The sequence below is a fragment of the Neofelis nebulosa genome, chromosome 16 (genome assembly GCF_028018385.1).
Source record: "Neofelis nebulosa isolate mNeoNeb1 chromosome 16, mNeoNeb1.pri, whole genome shotgun sequence".
In the NCBI taxonomy this organism is placed as follows: Eukaryota; Metazoa; Chordata; class Mammalia; order Carnivora; family Felidae; genus Neofelis; species Neofelis nebulosa.
Genome location: NC_080797.1, coordinates 35853796 through 35876061, shown reverse-complemented (window position 1 = coordinate 35876061; position 22266 = coordinate 35853796). Strand labels below are relative to the sequence as shown.

General features: G+C 40.2%; 4 protein-coding genes across 4 annotated transcripts; all 4 read right to left on the bottom strand.

The window, feature by feature from the left end:
* Positions 1 to 2243: 2243 nt before the first annotated feature.
* Positions 2244 to 3203, bottom strand: LOC131498494 (keratin-associated protein 1-3). The gene has a single exon (XM_058705805.1). It carries the CDS (start codon positions 3161 to 3163, stop codon positions 2660 to 2662), a length of 504 nt encoding a protein of 167 aa, XP_058561788.1. The 5' UTR covers positions 3164 to 3203; the 3' UTR covers positions 2244 to 2659.
* A 5341-nt stretch (positions 3204 to 8544) lies between these two features.
* LOC131498493 (keratin-associated protein 1-3-like) lies at positions 8545 to 9440 on the bottom strand. The gene has a single exon (XM_058705804.1). The coding sequence runs from the start codon at positions 9373 to 9375 to the stop codon at positions 8842 to 8844; it is 534 nt and encodes a 177-aa protein (XP_058561787.1). The 5' UTR covers positions 9376 to 9440; the 3' UTR covers positions 8545 to 8841.
* Positions 9441 to 12856: 3416 nt separating this feature from the next.
* LOC131498499 (keratin-associated protein 2-3-like) lies at positions 12857 to 13571 on the bottom strand. Its single transcript, XM_058705810.1, has one exon. The coding sequence runs from the start codon at positions 13495 to 13497 to the stop codon at positions 13108 to 13110; it is 390 nt and encodes a 129-aa protein (XP_058561793.1). The 5' UTR covers positions 13498 to 13571; the 3' UTR covers positions 12857 to 13107.
* A 6147-nt stretch (positions 13572 to 19718) lies between these two features.
* LOC131498501 (keratin-associated protein 2-3-like) lies at positions 19719 to 20431 on the bottom strand. Its single transcript, XM_058705811.1, has one exon. It carries the CDS (start codon positions 20355 to 20357, stop codon positions 19968 to 19970), a length of 390 nt encoding a protein of 129 aa, XP_058561794.1. The 5' UTR covers positions 20358 to 20431; the 3' UTR covers positions 19719 to 19967.
* Between the last annotated feature and the right edge of the window lie 1835 nt (positions 20432 to 22266).

Sequence of the window (22266 nt, the reverse complement as noted above, 5' to 3'; positions counted from 1 at the left end):
GGCTTTTATTAGGCTGACATAGTGTCCTTTTATTCCTAGTTTGTTGAGTATTTTTGTTTTTGTTGAAAGAGTGTTGAATTTCATCAAATTCTTTTTCTCCATCTATTAACCATGTGTTTTCCCTTCTTTATTCTGTTATGCAGTGTATTACATTCAATGATTTTTGCATGTTGAACCATCCTTGCATTCTAGGATAAAATCCCACTAGGTCACGGTGTATAATCCTTTTAATGTGCTGTTGTATTCTGTTTGATACTATTTGAGGAATCTTGCATCAATATTCATCACAGATATTGGTCTCTAGTTTTCTCTTCTTGTAGTGTCTTTGGCTTTGGTATCAGAGTAATGCTAGACTCACAGAGTAAGTTTGGAAGTATTCCTTTCCCTTTAATTTGTTGGAAGAGTTGGAGGATGATTGTTTTTAACTTTTCTTTAAATGTTTGGTAGAATTCACCAGTGAAGCATCTGGTACTGGGATTTTATTTGTTGGGAGGTTTTTTATTACTAATTCATTCTCCTTGCTGGTTATAGATCTGTTCAGATTTTCTATTTCTTCATGATTTGGTTTGGATAGGTTATGTGATTTTAGGAATTTATTCATTTTATCTAAGTCATCTAATTTTTTGCCCTATCCCATACCTATTAGTCATTCTTTTAAATAGCTATGCAATTTTCCAGAGTGTGATCATACCACACTTTATTCAGTCATACCCTATTGATACATCCTCAGTTGTTTTTGGTTTGTGCTTTTGAATTAAAAAAAATGATAGAATTTCAAGCTAAAGAGAATTTAAAGGAATCCAGCTTTTGGTGATTATGGGTGGGTCACATGATACAGCGATCTGAGCCCTTAACTGAGAACTAAATTAAGCTAATTAAACTAAATAAGCTTCTCAAACTGGTTCTGCCATTATGTGATTCTGCAACTTCAAAAAAGTGACTTACTCTCTCTGAACATTGGTTTATTCATCTGTAAAATGAGGTGATCTTTCAGACACCTCCAGGGCTAAAATTGTGGAATTGCTTTCCCGGCTCATTCATTCCTTAAGGGTATGATCTACCATGTCTAATTCACCTTGGAATCCTATGTAGTGCTTTCTGCACCATCTTCAACGTAGGCAGTCAAGAAATGCTGTCGAATAAAGGAAGGAAGGAATGATTGGCTGTGTATGGTACTGATAAACAGCCAAATTTGCATCTTACCCAAGTCACATGTCATTTATTTTATACTTTTTTTCTCAGCAGGAGCTCTTAGGTAGTGATACCTGAAAGTGGTCAGAAGTTAAAATAGAAGGAGCAAGAGGACAAAACATGTTGCCATTTCTATTCTATTCAAGGGTGTCTTCTGGGTTGGATCAGGTCTCTAGAAGATATGTCAGGGAAATTGGTTCCTTGCTTACATGTTATCCTTTATTCATGCTTTCTAATTTCTTGATTTTCTTTAACCCTTGCATGAATAAAGTATTATAATTTTAACCCAAGTAATATTTTTAATAAAAAGGAGTATCTTCAGCTCCCTCCAGTTCTAAGTCCAAGAAACCACAAATTAATCCTGAGCCTTGTCCAAAAACTACCAAGATTTATAAAACATTTCCTGATGCTTGTGTTTAAATATGTGTAAATTCACTGTATGTTACGTATATACATCCATTGTGTATTATGTATGAGTGCATGTGTATGCATAATAAATGTATTTCTAAGTGAAAATTTTAAACCAAAGTAGATATGTTATTATCCTCACTTTCAGTTTAGAAACTGAGATGAAAATTAGAGTAAAGTTATCCATCTGACCAAAAGCGAATTTCCTCAGAGAGGCTTTCCCAATGTGTGGTTCTCTTGCTTTATTAGGCAAGACTACATGTGAATGGAAGAGTGTAATATATTAGCATATGTTACCATGGTTTGAAGATTGCCTGAAAGAGCATTCCTCTAAGAGACTTGAAAAAAAAAAAAAAAAAACATCATATCTGGCTTTGGATTCAGAGTTCCTGACTGCTATACTTTTCTGGTTGTGAAAGCTCTTTGTGAGGTCAGGATATGGAAATAGAGCTTGTGCCACTTCTGAGGCCCTGTATGACTGCCTTTGCTGTACTTTTTATGGCATTAACCTTTAGTAGATGTAATCAAATTTCCTAGCATGGTATAAGAAAAGCAGTGTGGGATATCAAAAACAGATTAAAATCTTTTGTGACTTTCTATGAAATACATATCATGAATAAACTCAATAAAGAAAAAAAGAGATATTTGCTGCACCAAATAGATATAGTTTAATAGACCTTGGTATATTATTCCCCTTTCATAAAAAGTGCAGTTTGCAGGATGGTGGAGTATAGGAGGTGAACATATCTGAGGACAGATGGTTCTTCCGTAGCATTGGTGGCAGAATCACAGAGAGTAGATTCAAATGTGTCCTGAAAGCAAATTGGTTGTCCCATTTCTTGAGTCAAATTTGTATTTTGGCGGCCTCACTGGGAGAGATCAAAGTCTTTCCAGAATTGAATGGAATCAGATAGATCTGTGAGGCCTAAATAGCCCCCACCACAAAAAACAAATAACAGTTCAGGAATTTGTTAGTGGTCCAGGCGTGGTGGAGGAAATAATTAGCTCATGAATTGATTTGGAAGTTGAAACTTCAAGTTGAAAATCAGCAACCTTGCTTTTAACAGGTGGGCTCACAGCAGGTGGGCTGGCAGCAGCTGGGCTGGCAGCAGTAGCAGCAGCAGGCAGGGCGGCAGCAGGACTGTCCACAGTAGGACGGGCGGCAGCAGGAGGCCTGGGCGTGGTGCAGCTGGCAGCAGGTGGGGGGGATGCAGCTCACCACACAGCAGGGGGGCAGGCAGGTGTCCTCCACGCGGCAGTCAGGGCGGCACCACCTGACGCGGCAGCTCACGGCTCCGCAGCCACCCTCCTGGCCGCCACCAGTGCCACAGCCGGTCCCGCAGCAGCTGTTCTGGCAGCAGCTGGGCTGGCAGCAGCTGGTCTGGCAGCAGCTGGGCTGGCAGCAGCTGTTCTGGCAGCAGCTGTTCTGGCAGCAGCTGGGCTGGCAGCAGCTGGGCTGGCAGCAGCTGTTCTGGCAGCAGTTGGGCTGGCAGCAGCTGGAGCCACAGTTCCCGCTGGTGGAGCAGGTGGGAAATCCACAGAAGCTAGTGGAGCAGCAGGCCATGGTGTCAGGAGCTGGGCTGAGAGTTGGGTTGCTAAGAGAAGTTTTTTGTGTTTTGCTGGTCACTTCCATATTGGGCCTTTTATAGGCCTTGGCCAGCTATTATTTACATAATTCTCAAAATGCCTTCCTTGTTTGTATATAAATAATCTGTCTCTGAATAATAATTGCCCTATTCCTGAGTTATTTGTTCAACCTCTGAAAGCCTTTAAAAGTTCATTTTATTGGTCTTCAATTAGGATTCTTTACCACAGTCAGGTAGTCATTGGCGTTCATTGGGTACATAACCCATAATCCCCCATATTTGTTAAAATTTGCTCATTGCCCTAAGAATAATTGATGCCTCCCCTTTACAGAGTGTCAGTATTACTCATTGGTGACCCTGATAATGGAGCTCTTGGGTCTCACATGACAGTTTAATTCCCAGCAACATGTCTCCAGGGTCAACTGCTGCCCCTTTATCTTTCTCATCTTCAATTTGACTGTGAAGCAAAGTGATCCAGCTGGCCACAAAGGGGTGCTTTTTGGGGGGCTGAGAAGTGTGGATGAATTGTTACTGATCACAGATTCTGGAGCACGTATGTGCCCAAGTGGTTCTGACTACTTTGCACGTATCATTTCATTTAATTTTCACTGCAATCCTATGGACTCCGCCTATACATCTCCCATCGTCTATGTCAGGAAATTGAGCCTCAAGCAGATTTATGTCTGTTGCTCGCGTTCACACCAACAAGTGGTGAATCTGAAATTCGAACCTATGCCATCTGACTCCAAACTAAACTCTTCAACCACTACAGTCAATACCCTGTTTTCCATGTCAGCAATTGTTCCAGAGAAACTCAAAGGGTAAAGGAAAGATGTAAAAATTTGCCCACTCTTAACTGTTTTTCAACTCAAGGGAAGAAATGCAGAGCTTAGGGTGAATAATAACACTATTAGAAACTTCTCTGAGAAAAAATTTTTTTGACTACATAACAAGCTTCAAGAAAATTTTGTGTGCTAAAATGGTTGACCTCCTTGACTTGTGACTTCATTCAGTCTTTGATATTAGGATGTCCTATAGATCTAAGTGTCCTTAACTGCATAAAAATCACACTCAGTATATTAACACTGGAACATGTGACATACCATAGTACGTTAGATCAGCATGCAGTTTACTGTAGATATTAGCAAACTATAAAATAGTTTGAATGAGGCAGCAGATGAGGTTGGAGATGAAGGTTTTGTACATTGTACAGGTACAATGAAAGGTGACCTGGCCTTCATTGAGTATGGACTCTGTTACAGGCAAATGGATGTTAAAATGCCACTTACATAGTTTGAACCAGAATACCAGGTGTTAGTTTCTGCTTCTTCAGGAATGACAGTTTTGAGTTTAGACCATAATTCTTCCCAAATCAGAATGAAGGCATTTACAAATCCCACATCAAATTTGAATTCAAAGGTATGTGATTTTTTTGCTTCCTCTCCTTAAGCAAGTCTACATCATGGATTCTTCGATTAGCTAATTTTCCCACTGTGGATGTTTGGAGTATGTAGATTTGTCCCTATTATAATCTCAGGAGCTATTTAATTCATATCTAAATTCAGTATCTTTGATACTAAAAGCATTTATCTCCCCTTGCAAAAAATTCAGATATTTGAGGAGTTGAAATACCTACTGACTAGGGCACCAGGGATAGGTAGTGTTATCTGTTGGGTCTCCATTTCTATGCTTTTCTGCTGTGGCACTGTTTTCACCATCTCCCTTGGTGCAAAATTTAACTCAATTTTCATTTTTCTGGTCTTTCGCTGCCCTCAGAGAATTGCTAATAATAAGTGTTTTTAGGCAGAGTTCTCCAGAGAAACAGAACCAGTAGGATATATATATATATATATATATATATATATATATATATATATATATATATCCATATCCATAGAAAGAGATTTATTGTGAGGGATTGGCTCACACAAATGTGGAGGCCCTCACCAGGAGCACTGAAGTATGAGGGCAGGAGAAGATGGCTGTCCCAACTTAAGCCATAGAACAATTCGCCCTTCCTCTCCCTTTCTGTTCTATTTGGGGTCTCAATGATTTCGATGATGTCCATCCACATTGGTGAAGGCAATCTAATTTACTCATTCTACAGACTCATATGCTAATTCCTTCCATGAACACCCTCACAGACACACCCAGGAATAATGTTTTACTAGCTGTTTGGGGATCCCTTAGCCCAGTCAAGTTGATACATAAAATTAACCATGACATAAGGTATGACACTTAAAATTTGAGAATTTTCCTCTTTTGCCGCAGACTAATCTGAACATTCCCTTATCTCTCCTAAATAAATCAAGAAAATAAAATTATTTACTCCATTTCTTCTTGATTGGTTTTCATACAAATAGAGTAACAAGTTATAATCAATTTGTGATATTTCCCTGTGTAGATTTTATGACCGTTTAAATGCTGGAAATCACTATCTATTGTCTTCTTGGAGAAAAGAATGCCAGTAACTTTACATTTAAAATGATTTTATTACAAGGCTTATTCTCTTTGGTTTTCATTACTTCATTTAAGCGATGGGGTCCAGATCCAATAGTATCATAAGAAGAAAGGATGTGTTTGTCTCTTATTGAATGTCTGCCTTCTGTTTATAGATATTAATATATTGAGTTATTTTTCTTTAAGGTGTCATGGTTCTAGGTTTCTTTTTAAAAATTTTTTTTTGACGTTTATTTATTTTTTGAGACAGAGAGAGACAGAGCATGAACGGAGGAGGGGCAGAGAGAGAGGGAGACACAGAATCGGAAGCAGGCTCCAGGCTCTGAGCCATCAGCCCAGAGCCCGATGTGGGGCTCGAACTCACGGACCGCGAGATCATGACCTGAGCCGAAGTCGGACGCCCAACCGACTGAGCCACCCAGGTGCCCCACTAGGTTTCTTATTGTAAGTTTGGGGGTTCTTTCAATTCCTTAAGCTCCATTTTACTAGTTCTCTAGTTCAGTTGCATCTGCCATAGATTCCTGAGTGATAAGACATGGTTGATATAGGAACCAGTTGAACATCCCCAACTTTTTACTCTAAATCAAGTAATAAGATCTTTTTCTCTTCTGAGTGCCAACCTGGCTCTTTTGGTGCTTTGAGATAAAGCCATTCTAAGTAAAAGTACATCCTAACCCATTGAAAGACAAGAGAGTGGTATTTGAGGGACATCGAGTGTTAAACATGTTTTAGACACATTGTGTATGAATGTGTGGGTTGTGCCCTGATGGGGGAGACTCTGTCCACTCAGAAGAAGGAGAATCTTTTTCATATAAAGATGATGTAGGCTCAGTAAGCTGTGTATTCTTCAAACTGTTTCTACCTAAAGGTGATGCCTTTTTCTAATTCTGGTAAGGTTGTGCTAGTGAAGACCCCATCCCTTTGACTTACTTCTTTTTCTTTTTTTTAAGTGTTTATTTATATTTGAGGAGGGGAGGGGCAGAGAGAGAGGGAGACAGAGGATCTGAATCAGGCATGAGGATGCTGAAGCAGAGAGCCCAACGTGGGACTCAAACTCACAAACCATGAGATCATGACCTGAGCCGAAGTTGGATGCTGAGCCAACTGAGCCACCCAGGTGCCCCTGACTTACTTACTTTTTTCAACTTTTTTTTTTTTATTTTTTTTTATTTTTTATTTTTTATTTTTTATTTTTTGGGACAGAGAGAGACAGAGCATGAACGGGGGAGGAGCAGAGAGAGAGAGGGAGACACAGAATCGGAAACAGGCTCCAGGCTCCGAGCCGTCAGCCCAGAGCCTGACGCGGGGCTCGAACTCACGGACCGCGAGATCGTGACCTGGCTGAAGTCGGACGCTTAACCGACTGCGCCACCCAGGCGCCCCATGACTTACTTACTTTTTAAATCGAGGTGAAATTCACATAACATACACTAAACCATTTTAAAATGTACAGTTGAGTGGCCTTTAGTGCATCCACCTTGTTATGCAGCTACCATTCCTCTGTCTAGTTTAAAACCTTTTTCATCATCCAGAATACCACCTGATAATCTTTAGTAATTACTCCCCATTCCCCCTTTATCTCCAGCCAGTGATTTACCACTTTGATTTTATAATCAAAGATTTTATCCATCAAAATGGAAGTTCTTATTATGTATTTTTTTATTTGATCCTTGCTTCATTCTAGAACTTTCTCTGGAGATTAGAATAAGAATGGGCACAGTGTATGCCAGTCTCGTGCTCGTTTAAATCCATTCTTGTGATGAATATTTGTTTTCTAGTTCACGGTACATGAACGAATTGTATAGATGTTGTAGAAGCACCAGTTGAAATTCCCTTTCATCATTTTCCAAAGTATATTTTGAGGAACACTAGTGTTACAGGATGCTAGTTGGTAATGAATGGAGTATTCCCCAACTAAATCAGTTTGGGAGTAATAGTTATAGAGCTTTCTTTAATATTCTGATGTGTTTTATAAACCTTCAACATGGTGCAAATGCATGCAACATTACTTGACCATTGAATAATTTTTCCTCATTGGGCGTCTGAAGAGACTGTCAGTGCATCACCTGTTTAGGAAATAATCCATCCTGTGCCTGGCAGGGATGCTGTAAGCAATGAATGTCAATTCTTTTGTTTTCCAGTTTTTCTAACCTGGTGCCCAGGCGGGTGAAGGGCTTTGCTCCAGAATCCATGGGTCCGGGGCTCCTAAGTGGCTCAGTTGGTTAAGCCTGCAACTCTTGGTTTCAGCTCATGTCATGCTCTCATAGTGTCTGGGTTTGAACTCCACATGGGGTTCTGCACTGACAGTTATAGAGCCTGCTTGGGATTTTCTCTCTTTCTCCTCTCTCCCCCGCTCTCTCTCCCTCTCAAAATAAATAAATAAACTTAAAAAAAATAAGAATGCTTGGGTTCTTAGTTACAAAGTGGGGATTAGAACTTGAGATGTCTTTATATCTTATGCTAGAACTTTGAAATCTTATGCTTCCTGTCTTTCCAATTATGTATTATCCTTTTATATCCCAGATAGTTGAAAGGCTTGTACACAGAATTGTATATGAAGGAAATGAATAAATTTGGTAATATCTCAAGAAGCTAAATAACATAAAAATTCCTTTTTGTAAAATTGATCTTCTGGAACACCTAGCCTGTCAATTTGCACATGTGAGGACCTTGGAGAATAGTTCCTTAATACTGATATATTCTTTTACCATAGATTTTGGCTGTAGACTATTGGACCATTTAATGGTAAAACAAAGGAAAACCATTTTTTAAAGACCTTTAAAAAAGGGAAAAATAAAGAAACACCATAGTGCCATACCACAGTTACTGAGATTTTGAAAAATCCAAATACCCCAATATCAATAACAAATTCCAAAGAAAAGAAAGCTCCAACAATGACTTTGTCATTGAAGAATAAAAATTTTATTAAATCCCAAATCCAATGAGCTGTTGAACTATTTCAGGTGGTATTTATAGTAAAAGTTGTATACATTCCTCTTAACCTTGTAGGACTTCTGTTCGTGTCCAGGTTTATGAAATATTTTTGGTTTTCGATTATAAATTAATTTACATCTTAGGAAATTTTGTAGCCATTTGCAAGCTGTGTTATGGGTATTGGAGCTCAGAAGTTCATCGGGACTCTACATTGCCTCATTTTGAAGTGCCAGTTTCTTAGGATTCCTTTAGAAAGAGATTTTCAACAGGTGGACTGGCAGGAGGTGGGCTCACAGCAGGTGGGCTGGCAGCAGCTGGGCTGGCAGCAGTAGCAGCAGCAGGCAGGGCGGCAGCAGGACTGTCCACAGTAGGACGGGCGGCAGCAGGAGGCCTGGGCGTGGTGCAGCTGGCAGCAGGTGGGGGGGATGCAGCTCACCACACAGCAGGGGGGCAGGCAGGTGTCCTCCACGCGGCAGTCAGGGCGGCACCACCTGACGCGGCAGCTCACGGCTCCGCAGCCACCCTCCTGGCCGCCACCAGTGCCACAGCCGGTCCCGCAGCAGCTGTTCTGGCAGCAGCTGGGCTGGCAGCAGCTGGTCTGGCAGCAGCTGGGCTGGCAGCAGCTGTTCTGGCAGCAGCTGTTCTGGCAGCAGCTGTTCTGGCAGCAGCTGGGCTGGCAGCAGCTGGGCTGGCAGCAGCTGTTCTGGCAGCAGTTGGGCTGGCAGCAGCTGGAGCCACAGTTCCCGCTGGTGGAGCAGGTGGGAAATCCACAGAAGCTAGTGGAGCAGCAGGCCATGGTGTCAGGAGCTGGGCTGAGAGTTGGGTTGCTAAGAGAAGTTTTTTGTGTTTTGCTGGTCACTTCCACATTGGGCCTTTTATAGGCCTTGGCCAGTTCCTGTTTTGTGATGGACAACATTTTTATCCTGTTACTCCTTAAACAAGCTTTTCCGGAGCCCTTTGATTGTTCAAATACTGTTATTTTAACTACATCCCCAAATTAGTTTTTCCTTTATTGCTAAGCTAATACTCACTAAACGTGTCCATCCTTGGTAGAAATGTTGTTGTTTCATTTCCACGCAATGCTGTAATTTTTCCTCAAGTCTCAGCTTCCATTCTGCATTTATGGTCACATCACCTGACCAAGTGACTCTCACTGATAAGATGACACAATTTGGGGGTCATATTTACCAAAATTCAAGTCTCCAGAAAAAAATGTTAACAATTGACTGCTATTTATGTAAGACTATTTTCCATTATATATGATTAATAAGATTATAGTCTCTATAATCAGACAGATAGAAACTGATAAACTTCACATTAATAGAAATGCATTTAGTTTCCAGAAAATGGTCTCCAATTTCAGTGATCTCTCCTGAACTCCACACATTCATACTTGAGAAAACACCACTCAGGAGGATACATAGAACAAAAACTGTTCTATTGCAACTTACTGTGGATATTTTATTGGCCTGAATTTAAAAGAAGGGCTAAAATTGATAACAGCCATTAGGAAAATATCCCACAAAATTTTAAGTGTAATTTATATTTTTCTATGAAAGATAAAAATCACTGGTCTGTGGATTATCTAGACTGTATTTATTTCTCAAAGGTGGGATTTGTTTTCAGTTTATGTCATTTCATGTAACTACACCCTGTGTCCTATGAAAGGATGTTAGACCAAAGAGCATGACAATCCAATTTATGAAGGGGAATCACTAAGAGAAAAAGTAGACGTTAAGAAATGCTTCTTCTGGATCACAGTGTTTATAAGGCAGGGTAGGAAAGGGATGGTCAAATATCATTCAATAGGTATAAGTGAAAAGAGATTAAGTGTACTTTACACTTGAGGTATAAGTGTAAATGGGTTGATGTTGTGGTATGGACCACTTTTAATTTCTCCTCAGCATGAGTTGATGTTAGAATACTGTTGAGTCTAGGAATGGCTATATTTTGGAGAAGTTAGTGACTTTCTCCATTTGCACAGTACACAGCCAGAGAACTGGGTATACATTTCAGCAAAACAAATTTGAAATAATTTTGGTGGTTGCCAAAATAAAGAATATCATTTTCCATTTGCTGTTTAGGGTTATATGGGGGGAATGAAAAAAAAAGTGGTGGCCAAAGAGCCTATTATTGTTATTTGTGGTAGGTTTGTCCCTTCCTTCCAATCTTGAATAAAAACATCACATCTTGAATAAAAACTAACACTCACATAGTTAGCTTTTTATGAGATGGAGGTATTGGTTTGTACAGCGAGAGAATTACATTAGAATGTGATTCATGCCAGTGTCAAGAAAGATGTTCATGTCATGTGATAACCATGACTGTAGGTATGAAGTTGAAAAATGGTTGAAGGAATCCTCAAATGTCAGAGATCAAAAACTTAGTAAATCATCTGTCCAAACATTTAATTGTATAGGTACTGACATCATTGTTTTTATAAATAGCAAATGTTTATTAAGTCATCATATTTTACCCAGAGCACTAAAGGGTTGTGCAGAAAGCCAGATTCAGTCTGTCTGCTTCATATCTTGCTCTAGTTTATGAATCATTATAATACTGATAAGGGGGCTGAATCAAGGAAAAGAGTCAAATATATTACCATCCATCCTCATAGTTTTAAATTGGAACACTGATGTTGTAATACAGACTGCTTTTTTGAAAGTGTTTATTTATTCTGAGAGAGAAAGAGAGGGAGAGGCCTATGAGCACAAGCAGGTGAGGGGCAGAGGGAAAGAGAAAGAGAATCCCCAGCAGGCTCTGCATTGTGAGTGCAGAGCCCAATGAGGGGCTTGATCTCATGAACTGTGAGATCATGACCTGAGCTGAAATCGAGAGTGGGATGCTTAACCAACTGAGCCACCCAGGTGCCCCCAGACTGGTTTTTATTTCTTTTCAGCATTTGCTGATATTAGAATACTACTGAGTCTAGGAGTGGCTGCCTTTTGGAAATTTTAATGACTTGCTTTAGTCAGACAGTACACAGCCAGCAGAGCAGGGTATAAAACTCCTGTCTCTCCTTCCTACATCAGTTATAGCTGTTTTACTTTATTTTACACAATGCTATTTTCCAGGAGCAGTTAATTCTTAAAACTCTTTGTCTCAGGGTGCCTGGATGGCTCAACTGGTTAAGTTTTTGACTCTTGATTTCAGGTTGGGTCATGATCTCAGGGTCGTGGAATTGAGCCCCACATTGGGCTCTGTGCTGACAGCATGGATCCTACTTGGGATTCTCTCTGTCCCTCTTTCTATCTCTGCCCCTTGCCTGTGCTCTCTCTCTCTCAAAATAAGTAAATAAACTTTAAAAAAAAACCCTCTTTGTTTCCTTTTTCAAAAAATGTTTTATAATAGTCCAAGAATAGAAATAGTAGCTACAGGCAGAAATGCTCTGGAGTAGTAACTTTAAACACACAGTAAATAAGTATAAATATGTTAAGATTCTTTTAAGTGTCTTCTGATCAGAGGAGTTTTCCCTAGAGCTGCAATAACACATTTGATTCTTAATTGTTTTTTGTTTCCCACATTCATATTAGGTAATACGCCTTCTGGGTTTCTATGTCTGACATACTCTTTATGTCTTCTTTATTCCGTGGCTATCATCCTAGTTCAGCTCGTACTATCACTTGGACCAGTTCAGTGGCCTCTTGACTTGTTTCTTATAGCCATTATATTGTCTAGCCTTTGGCCTTCCTTTTTGATAAACAACTACCATAGGAATCATCCTGATGCCCAATGCCTGTCATGCCATTCAGTTGCCCCAAGGGTTTCAACAACTCCTTAGTATTTACTGCATTAAGGGCATACTACTTTGGTTACTATTCAAAGCACACACACTTCCCAAATTTATCTTCCCCTGTTATTCTACATGTATCCTGTGTTCCCAGCCAAAGTATCCTCTGAACAAGCCCTCTTTCTATACCTTAGTGCATACTGTTACCAGTGAAAATGACATCTTCCTTTAGATCTGCATGCTGAAATCTTAACTTCTGTAAAATGCTAGCTTCCTTTTCGGTCTTTCTTGTTCTCCCCAGTCAGTAGTGATATTTTGACACACCAAAGTATGTTGTACTTTTTTTTTCATTTTCTAATTTTTAGGTGCATTATCGTGAATTTCATTTATCTCCCTAGAAGTTTCTTGAAGAGGGGAATATTTTTAACTCACTTTAATTTCTATTGTATACCATACAGTCTGTGACTTGCAGATGGTAGGCAGTCAGTACATTTCGTTATATTTAAAATTAGTGAAAAACGTTAGAATAAATAAGAAAAACCAAATATGGGTTTGCTAGGCCAAAGAAGAGAAGTTTATTAGAAAACAAACATGCCACAAGACCTAAGATCTAAGGTGGGAAGAAGGGAGTTGATACTGTTACAAAGACTTGAGAACACCTCAAGTCTTAATAGGTAAGCCTGGATCTCCATTCAAACCCTGGTTGATTTGGGGTCTTGATGGTTTAGGGCAGGAGGTTTCTTAGGTAGAGAAAGGAGTATGACTCAGAAGGTTGATTGCTTGTTCTAGACCGTGCACTTAGTAGCAGCAGGAGGTCCTGCAGGTGGTGCGGCAGGGGGCAGGCTGGCAGCAGGGGGGGCGGCAGCAGGGCGCCTGCACAGAGATGGGCTGGCAGCAGGTGGAGGCCCAGCAGCAGGGGCGGCAGACCACGGCCGTGCAGGACGTGGGGCAGCAGCTGATGGGGCGGCAGCAGCCCTCCTGCAGGGAGCAGGGGTCACAGCAGACGGGGCGGCGGCAGGGCTCGCAGATGGGGCGCGTGCAGCGGCAGGTGCAGGTCACGGGGCGGCACACGGTGGTCTGGCAGCTCACGGGGCGGCAGCAGCAGGGGTCGCGGCAGCAGCAGGGCTGGCAGCAGCCTCCCCCGCAGCCCAGGGAGGAGCAGGTGGAGCCGCAGCAGGAGCCGGACATGGTGGTGTCTGGGGCTGGTTTGGGTCGGAGGGGTGAGAGGATTCGGGTGTTGTCAGGTGTGAATGCCTCCCTCCTGCTCTGGGGCCTTTATATACCCTGGCCGGGTCCTGATGACCCCCACCCCCATTTATCTTTTGGCCAATTGAGTACAGTTTTGTTTTGACTAATGATTGCATTGCTTGTGACATACTCATGATCTCATTAAAGAACTCTGTTGCATTCCTAAATATGGATATATTCATGCTGTTCATCATCAAAATCTAAGCACTCAGTCATTTGAGGTGATAGCAACTCTTGATGCTTATTTTGGGTAGATAGCACCTGATGAATCCTGGGCAAAATGGTCCTAAAGGAACCGCAAGTTTTAAAATAAATGAAAGAAATTAAACATACAGCGGTTTCTAGAGCACTGAGTGGATCCTGTCCTTGACCCCTAGGAGATGCCCTGAGAAACCTACATGTTAATCAGACGGGTGTTAGACATGTCTTCACATGTGGACTCCTTGGGACTTTATTTACATATCACTTGATACAATGGAATGCATGTACTTTGAATAAGACTGTAGCTCTGATATTTGTATGGGAAAGATAAAAGGTTATTTTTGTAAACCAAGTAAGTATTGGAATAAAACACCCAAGGCTGCCTTCCATTTTTTTCTTCAGCTCAGCTTTGAGCAGCTATGGGCCTTCTGCTCATAGCGTATTGATTTTTCATCTCTGACACATGACATTTTCTATATTTGCCTTTCTTGTGTGTAAGCTAAGGAATCATATAATGGGAAGTTTTTTCTTAATATACCTTGACATGGGTACTGTGACTAAGAAGTGACAAGATGGAGGTTTTCAACCAGCATTGCAGACATACACAGCACATTGATCAGAGGAGGTATGTGGGAGGCTGCCCAGCTGTTCGGTGGCAGCACTGCTGGAAATGTGAGGGACATGCTTCTTAGGGAAGGGTTACCAGAAGCGTTTGGGGAATTGCATGGGGGGAACAGTCTCATTACTTTACAGCTTTTCTCCTGTTGCTATGCACCAGATAAGGTTTTGGGTCACTTAGGATCATTCCCATCGTTCAGAAGAATGTGCCTCAGGCCCCAGGAGCTAAAGCTCCCCAAGTGGAATTTTGAACATAATTTCAAAACCTTAAAAGGAATGTAAACCGACTGAACATATAGTCATAATCGGGGAAACAGAGGAGGGAGAAATGAAGCACAGTCTCATCATGAGGACATTCGACTCTCTCATGTTTCACGTTCTTTCTCTGGTCCATGGACACATGATTTTTTTCAAAGCAGTAACCAGAGCCTAGATAAAAACTTGTGTATTCTGCCCTTTTTTTGTTCTTTTTCCCAGCTTCATTGAGATAAAAGTGACGTACAACATAGCGTAAGCTTCAAGTGTGCATTGTGATGACGTGATGCATGTATATATTGCACAGTGCTTGCTGCTGTAAGACTACACATCCTTCTCCCACCTTGCATAATTATCATCTTATTATTGTTTTCATGGTGAGAACATTAGAGCCCTACTCTCCTAGCAGCTTTTCTTTTTTTTTTTTTATTTAAAAAATATATTTTTTTAAATGTTTATTTTTTTTGAGACAGAGAGAGACAGAGAATGAACGGGGGAGGGTCAGAGAGAGCGGGAGACACAGAATCCGAAGCAGGCTCCAGGCTCTGAGCTGCCAGCACAGAGCCCAACGCAGGGCTTGAACTCACAGACCGTGAGATCATGACCTGAGCTGAAGTCAGACGCTTAACCGACTGAGCCACCCAGGCGCCCCATCTCCTAGCAGCTTTCAAATATACAATATATTATTAACTGTAGTCTCCGTGCTATACATTAGATCCCTGGAAATTATTCATCTTATAACGGACAATTTATATCCTTTGACCAAAATCTTCCCATTTCTCCTACCTCTCAGCCCCTGACAACCACTCTTCTACTCTGTGTGAGTTCGATATTTTTGACTCCAAATATAAGTGACATCATGCAATATTTGTGTTTTTATGATTTACTGCACTCAGTATAGTTCCTCAAGGTCCATCCGTGTTGTTAGAATTGGCAAGGTTTTATTCTTTTTTTATGGTTGAGTAATACTTCACTATATATATATTTTTATATATATTTATATATATTTATATATATTTATATATACTTATATACATATTTACATATATATTTATATATATCTACATATATATTTATATATATATTTATATACTTACATATATATTTATATATTTACATATATATTTATATAAATATATGCAAAACACAACTATTGCAAGACTTCTCTTGGAATACACACATGCATCATATATATCATTCATATATATGTATGCTCTGTGTGTATACACATATAATCACATTTTTTTTTATCCATTCATGTGTCATTGGACATTTAGGTTGTTTTAATACCCTGGTTATTGTGAACTAATGCTTTAGTGAATGTGGGAGTGCAGATATCTCTTTGAGATCATGAATTTATGTCCTTCGGATGTATACCCTGAAGTGGGATTGCTGGGTCATATGGTAGTTCTATTTCTAATTCTTTGAGGAATCTCTGTACCCTTTTCCACTGTAGCTGTGCCAAACTATATTCTTACCAACAGTGCACCAGGGTTCGCTTTTCTCCCTCACCAGTATTTGTTCTCTCTTATCTTTTTGATATTAGCCATTCTAACAGGTTGAGGTGATACCTCATTGTGGTTTTGATTTGCATTTCCCTGATGATTACTGATGTCAAGCACTCTGTTGGCCATCTGTATGTTTTCTCTGGGAAAATGTCTGTTCAGGTCTTCTGCCTATTTTTCAATCAAATTGGTTTTTTTTTGTTTGTTTGTTTTGCTTTCTGTTTTTGTTTTTATTATTGGGTTATAGGAGTTCCTTGCATATTCTGGATATTAACCCCTTATTGGATATATACTTGGTTTGCAAATGCTTTCTCCCATTTGCCTTTTCATTTTGTTCATTGTTTCTTTTGCTCTGCAGAAGCTTGTTAGTTCAATGTAGTCCCACTTGCTGATTTTTACTTTCGTTGCTTATGCTTAGCTCTTTTCAAGGCATACTGTCTCAGTCAACTTTTCATGTTGTTGGGGTATTCATGATGATAACATTTTGTGCAAAGGGGGCCTCTTTGAGAGATACATAAAACCTCAACTTAGTTAACAAGACTAATTTCTCTAAACATTTCTTTTTTTTAATGTTTATTTATTTTGAGAGAGAGAGAGAGAGAGAGAGCGAGCAAAAGCACACATGAATGGGGGAGGGGCAGAGAGAGAGAGAATCCCAAGCAGGGTCTGTGTTATCAGCGCAGAGTCTGACATGGGGCTTGATCTCATGAGCCATGAGATCATGACCGGAGCCAATATCAAGAGTCAGACACAGCTGACTGAGCCACCCATGCACCCCTACTCTGAACACTTCTGATTCAAAATTGTTCCAAAGAGATTTTTTTTCCTCTTCGTAAAGGTCCACAAAGAGTGCATGAGTCCCTCAATAAACAGTTCTGGTGCTCTTCGGTCTAAGATGCTCATCCTCAGCCCATAAACTTCATCTCTAGGCAGAGAAAATAGGGGTTGTGTTTCTGTAATTCATGCCACAGAGCTCTGTGATTTGACATTGGTGGCAAGTCCTATGGTATTTTTTTAATGCTACTTATTCTAAAATCAGACAACATTCATTGAAAACTTTGCCATTTACTGGCTGTGTGTCCTTGGGCCATGGGTAATGATAGTACACACTCAGCTTGTGAGCAGTAAATAAGCTAATATTTGTAAGCACTAAGAACAGTGCCTGGCACTTAGCAACTGCCTTGTGTTTGTTAAGTAAATAAATACATTTTAAAAAGTCCCGTTATGTGGGTGCCTTGTAAACTCTAAATTTTGAATTTAGAATAAAGATGAACATATATGGCAAATGGCTTTCTCTGCCGAGTAACCACAGACTATACATTAAATAAGATTATCCAGTGGAGAGTTTCACTAATAACATTAAATAAAATAAAAATACCTGGAAGGGAGTTATACAGCTCCCTCTTTTGAACACCAATTTCTGGGAAGGGGAGTTAGGTTATTGTTGAAGAAACTATAAGGAGAATATGTGTCGGATTTGTGGCCTGAACCTTACTGAGAACCCCACAGTCTTTGCATCACACAGTGAGTTCTTAGAAAAACATCCTTTTTTAAAAAAAGCCTTAAAACTGATTTAGACAGGTTCCTGGTGGTGATGGGCAACGTATTTTGTATTACTAATGCTAGGGCTTTATTTAACACTATCATTCAACAATAACGTTGTGAACAAATTTTAACATGGAAAATATTGTCTTATGTTCTTAGTTATCAATTCTTCATACAAATGGAGAAAAGTAATTATACCTATAATTTGAAACAGCTAACAATTTTTTGAAGTTCTTAATTTGGAACATATCAAATTGCATACCTTATTTTATGCAATTGAGATGATCCTGAAAAGTTAAAATATGAATCAGTGTTTAATAATTTGATCAGAGTTTGGAGGTATCAGAGAAGTCCACTTTATATAGCATAGTGGTACACTCTTCTATAGATAATAAAATACTTCATAAGAGTACAGTTGGCTGCTGTGTAATTATCTGCTTTAAATCCACTTAGATTCTCATAGGTAGGTTTTTAAAAGCAGAGCATAATCAAGAGTAAGGTTTAAATGTTTTTCCCAAGATAAATGTAGGTTTTGGATACTACATTCCACTAAAAATAAAATATATGTTCATTTTAAATGATATAATTAAGAAAAATACCAAGAATAAAATGAGTATTATCCCCAATTACTCTTAGATTTTGTTGCATTTTGTTTATTTTATTTTTAAAATTTTTCTTTTAATGTTTACTTATTTTGAGAGAGAGAGAGACAAAGAGTGCACATGTGAGTTGGGGAGGGACACGGAGAGAGAGTGAGAGAGAGAATCCCAAGCAGGCTCCACGCCACCAGCCCAGAGCCCAGTGCAGGGCTCGACCCCACAAACCATGAGATCATAACCTGAGCCAAAATCAAGAGTCAGTCACTTAACCAACTGAGCCATCCAGGCACTCCCACATAATGTTTTAAATACTTTTTAGGCATAAGCACACATAGACATGCAGAATACATTTTTTCTCACAAAATAGTTTAATATTTTACAACTTGCTTAATTTTAACTTAAATATGGGACAAGACGATTACAGCACGTTTCCTAGTAAGTTTATAATCTTAAACTACTTTTAACTACTTATGGCATTTCTTCTATATTTATGTTGCTTATATTATGTACTGTTTGACTTTTTTTTTCTTATTTATACCTTATCTCCCTAAATGGATTATAACCTCTTTGAAGCATATTTTATTCTTTTATTCTTTCATGTTTCCTCAGGATGGTCTCCACTCAGTGTCTTAGTCATAGATGTTCAACAAACATGTGAAGATTGGCAGTGATTGATTAATTTTCTTGGAAAATGCCATTACTGCCCAGTTGCTGAATACAAAGGTAATCAGCTCTTGAGAGCCAGTGTGGATTAAATACCCACAAGAGTTGACACCGCAAATAACACTCAAAATAACTGCCAGATGTTTAATGCATAGAAAGGAGCACATTATCTGAAGCTGCAGTTACTCTTGGCCAGAGAAGACCTGAGTTCTTCTGGGCAGAAGAACATGTCTCCTACCATATTAAGATGAAGCGTTTGACTTAAGGGCTTAATGTCAGGGGGTTCGCATTCTCCTAAGTCTTTTCTAAACATCAGCGATTATAACTATATTAGGAAGAAACTTAATTTAATCGTCCATTACTCATCGCTCTTCAGCTTTAAAAACATGGGTTTGGCCAGATGTTGCCTAAGGTTATTTCCACGTCTAACATACTGAGTTTCCTAAATTGTGCTTAGAACAGGTGTCAGGTCAGTGAATGAACCCTTGGACCAGGGATGTGTGTGTCAGCTCAGATGCAGCCTCCTCACTGGGTGTTGTTAAAGGACATCGCTCAGATGTTTGGCATGTCTGGAATTGTGAGCACATGTGATGAAGATACAGCCATGTCCACTTTTTTCACTTGGCAACTATGCCTTATAAAGGATAATAAGGAAACTACCCAGAGTTAGGTTATTTCAGAGAACAATTTGAGAGGATCATTCTGCATCTTGCTTTGAATATCTCTGGACAAAACAGAGAGAACCTACTGGGAGGAAGTATCACAAAGACCATGATTTCTATGCTGGAAATACTAAGTTTATTAGAAAACAGAAGACATAATTGAGGAGTTAGACTGGGGTCCTGAGAGGACAAGGTACTCTTCCTCGGTAGTCAGTCTGAAAAGGGGGCTCCAAGGCCTACTCTGAGCCAGACTGAAGAGATGAGAAATGGGCTTCTCAGGAAAAGGCATGTTGTTCTGTCTTGAAGTTAAGAGCAGAATGGACCCCACACCATCTACTGGGGACCCTTAGTGATGATGCAACTTAGTAGCAGCAAGAGGTCCTGCAGGTGGTGCGGCAGGGGGCAGGCTGGCAGCAGGGGGGGCGGCAGCAGGGCGCCTGCACAGAGATGGGCTGGCAGCAGGTGGAGGCCCAGCAGCAGGGGCGGCAGACCACGGCCGTGCAGGACGTGGGGCAGCAGCTGATGGGGCGGCAGCAGCCCTCCTGCAGGGAGCAGGGGTCACAGCAGACGGGGCGGCGGCAGGGCTCGCAGATGGGGCGCGTGCAGCGGCAGGTGCAGGTCACGGGGCGGCACACGGTGGTCTGGCAGCTCACGGGGCGGCAGCAGCAGGGGTCGCGGCAGCAGCAGGGCTGGCAGCAGCCTCCCCCGCAGCCCAGGGAGGAGCAGGTGGAGCCGCAGCAGGAGCCGGACATGGTGGTGTCTGGGGCTGGTTTGGGTCGGAGGGGTGAGAGGATTCGGGTGTTGTCAGGTGTGAATGCCTCCCTCCTGCTCTGGGGCCTTTATATACCCTGGCCGGGTCCTGATGACCTCCACGACACAGGTGATTGCCTTATTTGTGTTTATTCTTTCTGAAATGGCACTGGTAAGTTAGTAAGCTCCCTAGACATTTTTTTTTAGGTGCTCAGGGACTCAAGAAAGACCATTTGCTTTCCTTATTTGAGGGAAACCCATTATATTTTGCTATTTATGGTTCAAATATGAACTTAATGACCCTAACTTCAGAGTTTCCAATTATCTTCAGAATTCAGTGATGTTTTGCCAATTGATGTTTCGATAGCACAGAATAGCTGTCATGCCCTTAGGTTCACTTACTGATAGTGGAAGTGAATTCCCCAAGTTGTGAGTGCCCATTTCTACCACTAAGCTTCCTGGACAAAACAAGTTCAGAAAAGTAATGTGAGACTATTTGCAAAGGCATGGTCTGTGAATAAAAGAAGAGTTTTGCTGTGTACTTTTTGTAGCTACAGGAATGCATCTTATCATCTTATCAGTGGGTTGTTTTTCCAATTTTTAAAATTTTGGTAAAATACATATAATGTAAAATATACTATCTTATCATTTTTAAGTGTACAGTCAGGGTATTAAGTCCATTCATATTGTTGTGAACCATCAGCACCATCTATCTCTAGAACTCTTTTCATCTTGCAAAACTGAATTCTGTGCCCATTAAACCACAACTCCCCATGAACCCTTCTTTTCAGTCCCTGGCAACCACCACTGTAATTTCTTTTTTTTTTTTTTTTTCTTAATTATCTCCTTCTGCCCTCACATACCCCATTAGTATTGGCTCCAACAGTATTAGGCATATGACTTTAGGCAAGTCACTTACCTGGTTCCTTATGTACAAAATGTAGAATATAAAACCAGCCTCTGGTAACTACTGTTCTGCTCTCTGTTACTGTGAGTTAAGCTTTCTAAACCATGATGAATTTCATTTTTAATCTTCATGATGACCAGTATCATTGAGTTCTAGTATCTAAGTACTTTGCTAAAAGAAATAAATGTACTAACTTACTCTTCACAATAATCCTATGAGATAGGTATTGTTGAATTCCTCATTTTACACATAACGGATCAGACAAGTGACTTGCCTAAGGTCATACACCTACTACTGTTGGAGCCAATACTGACTGCAAAAACAACCTGTGGGAACATTATTAATAAGCCCAAGGAGCTGAAGAATGGAACTGTGGTTACCATATTCCCTGTCATTAAGGAATGTCTGTTTTATTTAGGAATTTTAACAGTGAATTTATTTTTAAAATAAATGGTATTTGTGAAATGGCTGATTTTTAGAGTTACCTGAAAAGACTCTGTGTCTTCCCAATATCCTCAGGAATTCAAAGAATTATCTCCCAAAGAGCCTTCTAAAAATTCCAAAACATACCATAAGGAGATAACATCAAAGTTGGACATAATTGAGTGGTTATGGAGCACTATGAACAAAGCCACTGTTGAGAAAGAAGAATTTACTCTACCCTTTAAGGTCCTTCTACCTGGACTAGAAAAATGACATGAGACAGATTAACAGGAGAAAATAAAATTCAGTGGAATACTTATGGGGAATCCATATAGCTATGGAAATTTCAAAGATAGTGAGGCAACATGATACTTATATGAGCTAAGGAGAGGGGTGAGGGTCTGAGGATACAAAGGGGAGAAAGACCATTAGCAGGAAGGTGGGAGGAGATGTTTAGAAAGCAAAGGTTGCCCTATTATGCAGATAAGTTTTTTAGATAAAGAGGAATCTCTGTTAATAGCTTTCTTCCTGGTAGAGACAGGTAGAGGGAGAGGTAAAGAATGTTTCTTGAATCTGTTGGG